The 13,832-nt window shown below is 48.7% G+C and overlaps 1 protein-coding gene across 1 annotated transcript in view; it reads left to right on the top strand.

The window, feature by feature from the left end:
- Window positions 1–9,447, top strand: part of LOC140721930 (killer cell lectin-like receptor 7) — a 38,551-nt gene extending 29,104 nt beyond the window's left edge. The window contains exons 9-12 of the mRNA XM_073036748.1: window positions 1,003–1,218; window positions 4,304–4,446; window positions 4,805–4,869; window positions 8,324–9,447. Of these exons, the coding sequence (XP_072892849.1) occupies window positions 1,003–1,218; window positions 4,304–4,446; window positions 4,805–4,869; window positions 8,324–8,516 (617 nt within the window). The 3' untranslated portion in view covers window positions 8,517–9,447. The remainder of the gene's footprint in view (window positions 1–1,002; window positions 1,219–4,303; window positions 4,447–4,804; window positions 4,870–8,323) is intronic.
- The last annotated feature ends 4,385 nt before the right edge of the window (window positions 9,448–13,832 follow it).

The following is a 13,832-nucleotide window of genomic DNA, read 5'->3' as shown; positions in this document are numbered from 1 at the left end:
TCAAAGTTGCCTCACTGGTAGATAGGGTAGTTAAGAACGTTTATGGTTGTTAGCTTTCATAAGTCGAGGGACAGAGTTTACGAGTTAAGGATTAATGATGCAGCTCTATAAAACTCTGGTTAGGCCACACTTGGAGTACTGTGTCCAGTTCTGGTCACCTCACTATAGGGAGGTTGTGGAAGCGTTAGAAAGGGAACAGAGGAGATTTACCAGGATGCTGCCTGGTTTAGAGAGTATGGATTATGATCAAAGATTAAGGGAGCTAGGGCTTTACTCTCTGGAGAGAAGGAGGATGAGAGGAGACATGATAAAGGTATAGAAGATGTTAAGAGGAATAGATAGAGTGGACAGCCAGCGCCTCTTCCCCAGGGCACCACTGCTCAGTACAAGTGGACATGGCTTTAAGGTAAGGAGAGGGAAATTCAAGGGGGATACTAGAGGAAGGGTTTTTTAGTCGGAGAACAGTTAGTGTGTAATGCACTTCCTGAGTCAGTGGTTGAGGCAGATACACTGGTGATATTTAATAGCCTACTAGACAGGTATATGGAGGATTTTAAGTTGGCGGGTTATATGGGAGGCAGCGTTTAAGGGGTGGGCACAACATTGTGGGCCGAAGAGCCTGAACAGTGCTGTACTATTCTATGTTCTATAACACGGTCGCACAGACACGCCATTGACGGTAACACCAACAATGCTGTTACCGTTGTAAACGGACCTTCAACGAGACACAGATACATTCCTGACCGCAACACTGACACGACCATAGCCGTGACACAAACATGACGCAGACCCCCATTGTAACATCAACAAAACTTTCACCAGGACATTGATATACCCCTCCGAGTAACACAGACGACGTATATCACTGTGCCACCAGCACATCCTTCACTGTTCCACCCTTCACCGTGACACTGGTACAACACTCTCTGTGACCCGTTCGGTAGCGTGACGTTGACTCACGTGTCACTGTAAACGCTAAACATCCTTCACTATCTCTCTCAGTATCACAGATTCGTCAGTCTACGTTCACCTCCGACCGAAACTGCCATGAGTTAAACTCAACCGTTGAATTCAAGGCTTCTCTGCTCAACTCTAATCTGTCCGATCTTAAACGAATGAACAGCGATCTCCATCACCAGTTCACTGAGCTGGAAACGAAGTACAGATCTGTCAACGAAGCCAAGGCTCAGTTCTGTGAATTGTTGACCAGCAGAAGAGGTGAGACATCATCCCTCTCTTTCACCGGCTCCTCATCACAGGGCAGGCATGGAGAGAGGATGCGTCACTCTGTCCTTGACATCGGGAGTGTGTGAAGAGATGGTATGGAGGATGATTCACTCTGTGTTTGACCCGGTGATTGTGTGATAGGGCTGCGTGGAGGAAGTTTCACTCTGTCACTGAATCCAGGAGAGTGTGATGGAACATTGTGGATATGGATTCACTCTGTGACTGACCACGGGATTGTGAGACGTAACATTTCAGCTTCACTCTGTCTCACTCCGGGAATGTCTGATGGGACAATATGGATCCAGCTTCACTCTGTGTCTGGCAGCGGGATTGTGTGACGAGACAGTGCCCAGAGTGATTCACCCCATGCCTGACCCCGGAAGTGTGTTACGGCAACGTGGAGAGAGCGTTTCACCCTGAAGCCGGGAGTGTACGACGAGACGGTGCAGCGGGGGCTTCACTCTGTGTCTGAAATCCAGAGTGAGTGATGGGACGAAACAAGAGGGAGCATCACTCTGTGTCTGAATCCGGGAGTGTGTGATGGAACAGGGTGGAGGGAGATTCACTCTGTGTCTGAATCCAGGAGTAATGGGATCGTGGAGAGAGAGCATCTGTGTCTGACTCCGGGACTGTACGAGGGGGACAGTGCAGCGTGTCGTTCATTCTATGTGACACCGGATTGTGGGATTGGATGTTGTGGAGCGAGTCTGAACCCGTCAGTGTGCCATGGGAGAGCGTGGGCGGAACTTCGCTTTGTGAGTGAGCACAGCTGAACGTGATGGGACGGTTGAGAGAGAGCTTCACTCTGTGACTCGCCAGGAGCTCTGTGATGTACGGAGGATGTAAGGAGGGAGATTTACCCTGTGTTAGGCTCGTGAGTGTTTGATGGGACAGTGTGGAAACAGCTTACCTCTGTTTCTCACCCCGGGAGTGTGTGCTTGGACGGTGTGTACGGAGCTTCGCTCGTTTTCTGACTCCTGTGTTATTCCGTGTTACTGGGCAGAAGGAGTATCTTACTCTGTCTGACGACGGGAGTATGCGACGGGATGGTGCAGAGAATGTTTCAATTCCTATCTGACCATGGGGAGAATGTGTTGGGGAAGTGTGGAGGGAGGCTCACTTTGTGTTTATCGGCAAGACAGCGTGATGGGAGAGCACGCAGTGAGCTTCACTCCTTGTATGACCCAAGGAGTGTTTGACAGTCTGGTGGAGTGAAAGATTCAGTCTGAGCCTGACACCGATCGTGTGTGATGGGACAGTGTGGAAGGAGAATCAGTCTGTGTCTGACACTGGGAGAGTATAATGAGTCCGTGAGACAAGAGCCTCATTCTTCTTCTGAACCCGAGAGTGTGTGACGTGACGTTGTGGATGTAACGCAGATTTGTAGTCTGACCCGTCAGGAATGTGTGTGATAGAATGGCCTGCAGGGACCTTCACTCTATAACTGACTCCGGGTGCCTGTGATGGGACGGTGATGAGGTAGTTTCTTTGCTAATCTGATCTCGGGAGTGTGTGATGGGACGGTGTGGAGGGAGATTCACTCTGTGTCTGACCCCGGGAGTGTGTAATGGGACGGTGTGGAGGGAAATTCACTCTGTGTCTGACCCCGGGAGTGTGTGATGGGACGGTGTGGAGGGAGATTCACACTGTGTCTGAACCTGGGAGTGTGTGATGGGACGGTGTGGCAGAAGGTTCGTAAGAGCGTGTGATTTGACAGTGAGCAGCGTGCAGTCTGAACCCATGACTGTGTGATGGGGGCTAATGCGAGGGAGAGCTTCACTCTGTGTCTGACCCCGGAAATGAGCATGATGTAATAGCATAAGGGAGTTCCACTCTATGTTCACTCCTGGATTCTGTGAAGGGACAGTGCTAAAGGAGAGTCCCTCAGTGTCTGGCAACGGGTTGCGTGATTGGAAATTACTCGGGGAGCTAATTCATGTGTGACGGGACGGTATGGATTGAAATTCTATTTGTGTCTGTCCCTCAGGATCTCTGTGATAGGATGGTGGAAAGGAGCTTGTAACTGACTCCTGAAGTTAGTGATGGGGCGGATTTGAGGAAGCTACACATGGTGACGGGTCCCGCGAATATGTAATTGGGTGCCGTGGCGAGAGTTTCAATTTGGGTCTGACAGCAGGAGAGTGTGATGGGACGGTGTGAACGAGCTTCAGTTTGATTCTGACGACGAGAGTGCGTGAGAGAAGGCTGTGAAGGTAGTTTGTATTTGACCCCGGGAACGTATAATGGGGCATTTTCTGGGGAGTCTCACTCTGTGTCTGACCCCGTGAGTGTGTAATGGGACAGTCTGGACTGAGCTTTACTCTATGTCTGACACAGCGTGTTTGCGATGGGATGCTATGCATGGAGCATCACTCTGTGTCAAACCCCAGGAATGAGTATTGGGAGAGTGAGGAGGGAACTTCACTCTGTCTTTTACCGGAAGTGTCTGATGGAACAGTGCAATACGGATCTCACGCTGGGTGAAAACCCCTGGGCGTGTGATGGGACTGTATGGAGCGAGTGTCACTCTACTTCAGACCTGTGACAGAATGATATGGAAGGAGTATCACATATCTGACGACTGGAGTTTGTGACGTGACGGTGTGGAGGGAGTTTCAGTCGCTGTGTCTGACCCCGGGAGTGTGTGATGGGACGGTACGGAGGGAGCTTCACTCTGTGTCTGACCCGGGGAGTGTGTGTGATGGGACGGTGTGGATGGACCTTCACTCTGTATCTATCCCCAGGAGTGTGTGATGGGACGGTGTGGAGGGAGCTTCAGTCTGTGTCTGACCCCGGGATTGTGTTTTGGGACGGTGTGAAGGGAGTTTCAGTCTGTGTTTGACCCCGGGATTGTGTGATGGGTCGGTGTCTGCTTCCCGGCGGATTCACTGCTACTTGTTCGGAAATTCCAGAGCCAATTTGTCAAGGGACCGGTGAGGAGGGTGTTTCATTCTGTACTTGACCAGGTGTGTGTAATGGGTCGGTGAGGATGGATCCTCTTTCGGAGTTTGACTCACAATGGATGTAATGGACGGTACGCAGTGAGATTCACTGTTTCTTTTTTCCCAATTTCCAGCGCAAGCGTTTTCCCAGAACTGGATCAGAAATGATGGCCCGTGTTATTTTATATCCACGGTTAACACTTCCTACGATGAAGCGAAGCAGAATTGTTCGAAATTTGATTCTAAACTTCTTGAAATAAATTCAACAGAAGAAGAGGTACGTGTCAGATCGACGGAAGATATATCCACACCAGAGTGAAGCTCCCTCCACACCGTTTGATCTCATACTTCCGGGGTCAGACACAGAGTGAAGTTCCCTCCTTCCCGTCCCAGCACAGACTCCTGCTGTCAGAAATGGAGCGAATCTCCTTTACACCGTTCCATCACACATGTCCGGGGTCAGACACATAGTGAGGCTCCTTCCACACCATGCCATTCACATTCTCGCGTGGCGAAACACAGTATTAAGCTCGTTCAACACCATCCCTTCACACTCTCCCGGGTTCAGTCATAAAGGGACGCAACGTAAATATCTTTGGAATTCAATCATTAATGATAGCAATTTAATTTCACAGAATTTTGTTGTCAAAGCTATCCGCGACGGTGGCATTTCACACTGGATTGGAAAATGCAAAGACGGGTGAGATTTTGGATCTTGCAAGTTTCTGAGAAGAAAGTGGGTCGTCGGATTGATACAGGCTGCCAGAAGCGAGTGGGCAGTGGATTTATTTTGGGGACTGGCACAGGCTGCGGGAAGGTTGTGTGTAGTGAGATTAGTTTGTGGTCAGACCCGGTTTGCTATAGGGAGTGGACATTGGTATGAGTTTGCGGACTGACAAGGGCTGTGGGGAGAGAGTGGGAAAACGGGGACTTTTGGAGACAGAGAAAGTTCTGCGGTGAGTTAATGGGCAATTGGACTTGTTTGTGGATCGACGAGGGCTGTTGGTACAGAGTGTGCAGTAAAATTAATAGAACCATATAACTACATAACAATTACAGCACGGAAACAGGCCATCTCGGCCCTTCTAGTCCGTGACGAACGCTTACTCTCACCTAGTCCCATCTAACTGCACTCAGCCCATAACCCTCCATTCCTTTCCTATCCATATGCCTATCCATTTGTTTAAATGACAAAATGGAACCCAAATCATACCTCCGTCACCTGACCTATCTCATTCCCTAACCGGAGATCCAGCACTGCCCTTTCTCTAGTTGGTAACTATATGCATTGCTGTAAAAAACTATACTGCATAGATTCTACAAACACCAAACCATCCAGCACTTTTACAGAATTGGCTTCCCAGTCCATATGTGGAAAAGTAAAATCTCCCACAATCACAACTTTGTGCTTACTACAAATATCTGCTATCTCCTTAGAAATTTGCTCCTCCAATTCTCGCTCCCCATGAGGTGGTCTAGAATTGTTACTACACCTTTCACATTGCTCAATTCGCACGAAATAGCCTCCCTAGACGAGGCTCTAATCTGTCCTGTATTACCACCGCTGTAATATTTTCTCTGACAAATAATACAAGACACCCCCTCTTGCCCCTCCGATTCTATCAGACCTGATAGAAAAATATGGAGTTAGTTCTCGTGCGTTCAGAGATGAGATTGCGCAGTGGAGGAAGATGTCCCATTACATCTCTTCATCATAGAAATCAACGAATACTTAGTTGCCACTCACACCCCTCCTGCAACCATGATTCACTGATAGCTACAACATCATATTTCCAGGTATCAATCCATGCTCTAAGCTCATCCACATTTCTTACAATGCTCCTAGCATTAAAATAGATACATTGAAAAAGCTCTCCACCTCTTCCTCTATGTTTATCCCTAACGGTACAAACAACTTTATTATCATTTTCTTCCTTCTCTCCTACATCCTCGGTCTGAGCTCTCCTCTTCTCCATCACCTGCTTATCCTCCCTCTGACACTGTCTACTAGCTTTTTTCTATTTGTGAAATAACCTGCTATCTCCTAGTATCTTCAAATTCATTCACACCCCTACCATTCTATTTTAAAGTCTCCCCCGTAGCTTTAGCACATCTCCCCGCCTGGATATTTGTCCCCTTAGGATTCAAGAGTAACCCATACTTTTTGTACGGGTCACACCTGCCCTAATGGAGATCCCAGAAACTTGAATCACTACCCCCTGCTTCAATCCCTCAGCCACGCAGTTATCCTCCATCTCATTCCATTCCTACTGTCACTGTCGCGAGGCACAGGCAGTAATCCCTAGATTACTACCTCTGCGGTCCTTCTTCACAACTTACTTCCTAACTCCCTATATTCTCCTTTCAGGACCACTTCCCTTTTCCTACCTATGTCATTGGTACCGATATGTACCACGACCTTTGGCTGCTTTCCCTCCCACTTCAGGATATCTTGGACGCGATCAGTAACATCCCGGACCCTGGCACCAGGGAGGCAAACTACCATCCGGGTCTCCTGACTGGGCCCACAGAATCGCCTGTCTGACCCCCTAAGTATCGAGTCCCCTATTACTACTACCTTCCTCTTCCTTTCCCTACGCTTCTGAGCTACAGGCCGGACTCTATGCCAGTGGCACGGCACCTGTCGTTTCTCCCAGGTACGTTGCCCCCCCCCCCCAACAGTACTCAATCAGAAGTACTTATTTTCAAGGGGTACAGCCACTGGTGTACTCTCTACTACCTGACTCTTCCCCTTCCCTCTCCTAACCTTGACGCACCTTCGGCCTCCTGTGGCCCTGGTGTGCCCACCTGCCGGTAACTCATCTCTATCATCTCCTCACTCTTCCTGACCAGACGAAGGTAATCGAGCTGCAGCTTCTGTTCCCTAACACGGTCCCTTAGGAGCTAAAACTCGGCGCACCCGACGCAGATGCGGACGTCCGGCAGGCTACGAGTCTCCAGGACCTCCCAATCAGACACCGAGGACAACAAACTGCCCTCACACTCATAATTCCCCCTTTCCTCAAATAAAAGGAAAAATTAAAACAAAACCTACCTTGCCTCGCCCGTTTCCACCTAAGCCTGGTACGCCAAATCCCTTAAGAGCCCTTTACTCTGCTCCCGGCTCACTCCGCTGCCCGCTGTATAAGGCTGTGTTCCTTTTAAATCTTCCCCGCTTCGCTGCCCAACGTCACAGGCCTGCGCAGTCCCGCCTCTCTTAACTGCAGTGAGAAGAAGAAAAAAATCCTTTCTGATCCTCAGACTTCCTTCTCCAAATGTGGGAACTGACATGAGCTGTGGGAAGAGAGTGGGATGTGGCTGTCTTTCGGTGGTTGACACAGGTCTTTATGGGAAGGCTAGGCATTGGGATTATTTTGGGGACCAGCACGTGTCCGTGGGGAGAGAGTGGAACTATAGAGCTCTTTTGGGAACTGACCCAGGTTGCGGGAGAGAGTGAGGCAGCGGGAGCACTTTGGGGCCTGACACATGTCTGTGAGCGGAGAATGAGGGAGGGGTGTACTGTGGGGACAGACACAGATCTGTGGGGAGAGCATGGTTCAGTGGGAGTACTCTGGGGACTGAGACACGTCCGTGGGGAGAGCATGAGAAACGGGAGGTGTCTTGGTGACTGACACAGGTCTCTGAGAAGAGGGTTGAGCAGTGGGATTATATGGGGGTCCGGCACGGGGCTGTGGGGAGAGAGTCAGGCGGTGAGTGTAGTTTGGACTGACACTGATCTGTGGGATGGGATTGGTGAGTGTGAGCACTTAGGCAGAGAACACAGGCCCGTGGGGAGACAGTAAAGAAGTGGGAGCATTTTGAGGACTGACATGGGGCCTTGGAAGACACTGGCGCTGTGGGAATAATTTGGGGACTGACACGGGCCTGTGAGGAGAATGTTGGGTCCTGTTATAATTCTGGTCTCTGACACCGATCTGCTGTTAGAGGGGGCAAGGGATTACTTTGGTGACTGACACTGGGCTGCAGAGAGAGTGGGTCAGTGGGATATTCTGGAGACTGACACAGGGCTGTGCTGGGACAGTGGGGTTGTGGGAGATGTTGGGGTGCCACAGGTAAATGACGAGGGAGGATATCAGTGGTTTGGGGGACTGATTGCTGGAGGTGTGTTGACATTGTTTACCACTCTTTGACAGGAAAGTGGCTTCGAATGTCATGTTCCGGCTGAGCGGTGGGGACCCCGAATGCGCTGTATGTACATGGTACAGTGAGAGTAAACCTTGCGATGAGGTTCGCACGCGCTTCATCTGTGAGAAGTCTGCACATTCGTGCCCAGTTATTTCTGAAAAGATCCAGGATCTCTGTCACCAACCACTGGGACCGACTTGAATACAATGATAAAACCCTCTTTCTCCTCCATTTCTCTTAACCACTCACATTAACCCCTCCGCGCCGCTGCCAGTCACCCTTACCCTATTCTCCTCTTTCCTTCAATCACAGTCTTACTCACCATCTTACCATCTCTGTACACTCGTCCCTCGAATGACTCTCCCTTATCCTTCTCCACTCCCGCCTCCTCTGTTTCATCTCCGTTTTCCTCAGCCTGGTTTCTTGCCTCCCTCGCCCCCAATTCCCCCTTCTGTTCCCGGTCTCTCCCTCGATTAGCTTTCACTTCCACTAGCTCATTCTTTCCCACAACCTGGATCAGTTCCCAAAAGAGCTCCATAGCTCCACTCTCTCCCCTCGATTAGAGATTCTGTCTCTACCCACTCCCCTCATCCTACTGTGTCGCTTTTATCAAACCCAACTCGCACCCCGCTTCTGTATTTAGCTACTCTCACCTCAATCATGTGCGTTAATGTTCTCGTTACCCCAGTCATGGGGAAATAGAGTGCACGCATTAGGCTGATCTGTGTCCCTTGTGGTTTTCTACACCTCTGTAAGGTCACCGAAAAAAGTCTCAGAATTCCCAAACTCGCTCCATAACTCAGTCCCTCCTGTCCCGGCAGCATCCTCGGAAATCTCCCTCTGTAATCTTTCCAGTTCGTTGAAATTTCTCTTAGAGCAAGGCAAGCAGAACTGAACTCCATACTCCAAGTGCGGCCTGACCGACGTCATCTGCAACTGCAACGTGACCTCCGACCCCCGTACTCAGTGTCCTGACTGATGAAGGCCAGCGTGTCAAATGTCCTGTCCACCTGTATCGCATCTTTTCTACTGGACTCACGGTCTGTTTTATTATCTGTGACTTAGACCACCTGAGATTTCTTCTTTTGAAGAATCAGTAGGGCTCAAATATGTAAAATTAATGTCACATGCAAAAACCTAATAAATGCCGCAAAAATGTGGAGGTGTTGCTGATACGTTCAAGAATATGTCGGCGGAGGGGAAGAAGGTCTTCCTGGTTCATTGAGATTTCAATCTCCTGTTCGTCGTCAACCCTCCTTCCCAGCCGACCATCCTCGTCACCGTCATCCACGACTTCCGCAACAGCCCTCCCAGTTTCCGCCACCGCTATCTTGTTCCACACCCTGTCTCCATGACCCCTCCGTCCCCTACACTCCGTGTTGTCTCCGTTATCTCCAGCTTCACAAATTCAGCTCTCCTTCTCACTGACCCGCTCCATCCCCTGCAGTTCCTCCACGATTCCATTAACCCTCTCCCTCCTCCACACGTCTCCCTCTCTCTCTGTTTATATGGAATTATGGGGAGGAGGGGGAGAGGTGACTTCTGTTGTTACAACACCCAGCCCCCTTCCACCGGATATCGATCTCTGGGTTTTGAGCCTCTGCACTGCTCTGTGTGAACAGGCCGATCGTTTGTTTCGACAACATTTCATCCCAGTGACTGCTACCTCACCACCATGTCCATCCCCGTACCAATTCTCTCCTGTTCCCTGCACATCCTCTGAACAGAAACACACGCACGTTCTCCGAGCCGGCACACAATTCAAGACTACTGGAACATCGGAGTTCTGGGTATTGGTGAAAGGGAACAGGCTTCGGAACATGGGAGTTTCTGAAGGGACCCTGGGGAGTAAGCTTCGGTTTGAGTCTGAAACCGGATGTGTTCGATAGGACGGTCCAGAGAAAGCGAAACCCAGTGTCTAACTTCAGGAGGCTGTGATGCGACGGTGTTGATAGAGTTTCACTCTGTGTCTGACCCTGGGAATGTGTGCTGCGTTTTTGTCAAGGGAACTTCACTCAGTGTCGAATACCGGGAATGTGTGATGTGAGGCCTTCTCTCTGTGACTGACCCTGTGAATATGTGATGGGACAATCTGGAGGGAGGCTTAGTACTTGTCTGACCCCGGGAGTGTGTGTTATGACGGTGTAGAGGAAAATGCACTCCATGTCTGACCCCGGGAGTGTATGATGAGACGGTGTGGAGCGAGACTCAGTCTCTGACTGAACGTATCAGTGCTGGATGGGAGGATATGGAGGGATTTCCATTCAGTGTTTGCATCTCAGTGTGTGTGTGTGTGTGTGTGTGTGTGTGTGTGTGTGTGTGTGTGTGTGTGTGTGTGTGTGTGTGTGTGTGTGTGTGTGTGTGTGAGTGAGATGAGTTAAAGTTGAGGGAAAGAGTGCCGGGAAATTGGATTTGAGTGGAAGTAAGAGGGTTTATCTTTTTGAATCTGCATGGAGAATAAGTCTTGGGTGAGAGAAGGCACAACATTATTGGTTGTTTTTTTAGTTGAATTATCGTTTTTTTTTCTTTATAATCACACAGTCATGACAGTAACAATGCTTGACAGGAGAGTTGAATGCTCCTCTTGTAAGATGTGGGAAGGCATGGAGACCTCCAGAGTCCGTGCCAACTTCACCTGCAAGGAGGCCATCACGCACGCACGCACGTATATAAATAAGCAGCTTGAAGTCCTAGGCACTTCAAATGTCACCGAAATCCAAAAACTACAACAAATGAGCTTGTCTACTGCCGAACGAACACTGGGGGCAGCACCGAGTCATTCCTGGAGGCCGTGCCATATCGGTCCACATTGTGCAACTCCTTCATCTTCCCCGCCATCTTGCAATTCTCTCACCTGATCTGGAGTGAAACTAATATCCCAGCGGGAAAGTTTGCCATTAAAAAAAAGGGTCTTTGTGGTGTTTAAGCTATAATTGAAGGGGGATAATAACCAGAATGTTTGAACAGATAGTTGAATCATTGTGGAACAGATGTTGTTAAGACCTCAGATAAAGTCAGCAAGCAAAATATTAAGCCCGCTGGGACTCAAGTTCTGAGCTGCGTCCATTTCAAAGCAGTAGGTATTGTAGGAAAGGCAGATGAGTTCAGGATAGGGGCCCACTACTGAAAGCATGATAGATTAGTCATTAGTAAGAACTGGTTGTTGGAGGGGCGGATTTGTAAGCTCAACCTTCCAGTTTACCGCTGTTTTAGTCGTGCTGATGTATATATAATTTAGGCTGAGGTAAGGTTTTAAAGATGGAAATTAGGAATGAGAAAGGTATGAACTCGTTCATGGGGCTACATTATCGACCACCGAACAGTCTGGGGATTTAGAGGAATAAACCTGTGGAGAGTTCGGAGTCTGTTGTAAGAGACATCAGGTTGTGACATCGGGTGAGTTTAACATTCTTGGTATTGACTGTGAGCCTCACACTGTGAAAGGACCACTGGGATAGTTTTCATAATAAGTTAAGAAATGTTCATTAATCAGTAGATTAATGTCCCAATGAGAGAGTGCAATACCTGATCTCATCCTATCGAATGGACATGCCGGGGGACAGAAGTTTGTGTCGGGGATCACTTTGCATCTATTGATGGTAATGTCATTAGCTACAGGGCAATTATGGAAAAGGATAGGTGTAGCCACGAGTTAAGTTTTTCTTTGACGTGTATAACAATACAAGTCGCAAATAGCCCAGATAGCTTGTATCTGTTACCCATGGTGGGGGGGGGGGGGGAGGTAATGACTAACACCAGAGTACCTGCATTAAGGTGAGAGGAGGGGACGTTCAAAGGAAATGAGTTTGGCAATTTTTTGTTCTCACAGAGAGGGAAGGTGTGGAGGGAGCTTCACTCTGTGTCTCATCTTTGGATTGTGTGATGTGACGGTGTGGAAGGAGATTCTCTCTGTGACTGACCACGGTAGTGTGTGATGGGCCGGTATGGAGGGAGCTTCAGTTCTTGTCTGATAACGGAAGTGCGTAATGGGATTGTGTGGAATGAGCATCACTCAGTGTCTGACCCAGTGAATATGTGTTGGGACGGTGTGGAGAGATATTCACTCAGTGTTTGAATGTGTGTGCGTGTGTGTGTGTGTGTGTGTGTGTGTGTGTGTGTGTGTGTGTGTGTGTGTGTGTGTGTGTGTGTGTGTGTGTGTGTGTGTGTGTCTGTCTGTCTGTGTGTGTGTGTGTGTGTGTGTGTGTGTGTCTGTCTGTCTGTCTGTCTGTGTGTGTGTGTGTGTGTGTGTGTGTGTGTGTGTGTGTGTGAGTATGTGAGTGTGATGAGCCAGAAACCCAAAAAGACTGGCGGGAAATTGGTTTTGAGTGGAAGTCAGAGGGTTTACCTCTTTGCATCTTGGGTGACTGAAGGTAAAAAAAAAAACTGTTGTTTGATTTGTTTTCAGTTTAATTATTGTTTCCTTCTTTATAATAACACAGTCATGACAGTAACAATGCCTGGCAGGAGAGTTGAATGCTCCTCTTGCGAGATGAAAGAAAACCATCCAGCTGCACCTTCTATCACTCGGCGTTACAGAGTTGGAACTGGAAATGGAGGAACTCGGGATTATTCGGAAAGCTGAGGGGTGATAGGAAGGACATATAAAGAAGTATTAACACTCAAGGTGTAGGATGCACAAAACCGGGTGACAAACAAGAAGTTGAAAGGGATTAAAAGCCAAAGCCGGTGCAGAGTCACCTTGTGGCCAACCCGGTCAATAACAGATACACCACTTTGGATACTTCTGGATGGGAGGGGAGAGGTAAAATGACCAAGCAGAGGAAAGTCTCACCGGTCAGGTCTCTGGCGCTGACTATGGTTCTGAGGCTCAGAAAGGAGGGGGTGAAATGTGTTGAGCTGTATCGATAGTGTTGTCTTTGTTAGGGGAAGGGAAATGAAGGTTATGTGGACGAGAAAAAGATTCCTTGATGGTATGCGGTCAATATACTCACCAGTTTATTGGTAGGAAAAGGGATCCGGTTCACTAAACTTATGTATGTGCAGGTGTGGCCAAAATTAGAGAGAACATTCAGTTTAAAATGTGGCTAAAGAGTTAGGTTTGGAACAAGCTCTTCAGATATGTGAGTCACTGGGCTCTCTTCCTCGGAAGGTGCGGCCTCTACAGACGGGACGAATTCATTTCATTTCAATTCAATTCAATTTAATTTTAATTGCAATTCCGTCACATATGACCGCCAGGGCCAAGCTGCTAAACACAAAACCAAGTGTCACACGAGGCACAAAACACACATAATATGTATGAAATAGAAAGTTTGCAAGCATATTTACGATATCAGTGAAATACTTTCATGCTTTATGTAGACGCACACTCAAGCACGCGCTCGCGAATATATTCATACATAAGCAGCTTGAGGTCCTAGGCACTATAAAAGACACCGAAATCTACAAGCTACAACAGCTGAGCTTGTCTTCTGCCGAGCGAACACTGGGGGCAGCACGGAGTCCTGCCTGGAGGCCGCGCCAAACCGTCCCTCGTTGTGCAGCTTCTTCATTTTC

The sequence above is a fragment of the Hemitrygon akajei genome, unplaced genomic scaffold, assembly GCF_048418815.1.
Source record: "Hemitrygon akajei unplaced genomic scaffold, sHemAka1.3 Scf000065, whole genome shotgun sequence".
NCBI lineage: Eukaryota > Metazoa > Chordata > Chondrichthyes > Myliobatiformes > Dasyatidae > Hemitrygon > Hemitrygon akajei.
Note: the sequence above shows the minus strand (reverse complement) of the source record. Positions and strands in the feature narration are given on the sequence as shown.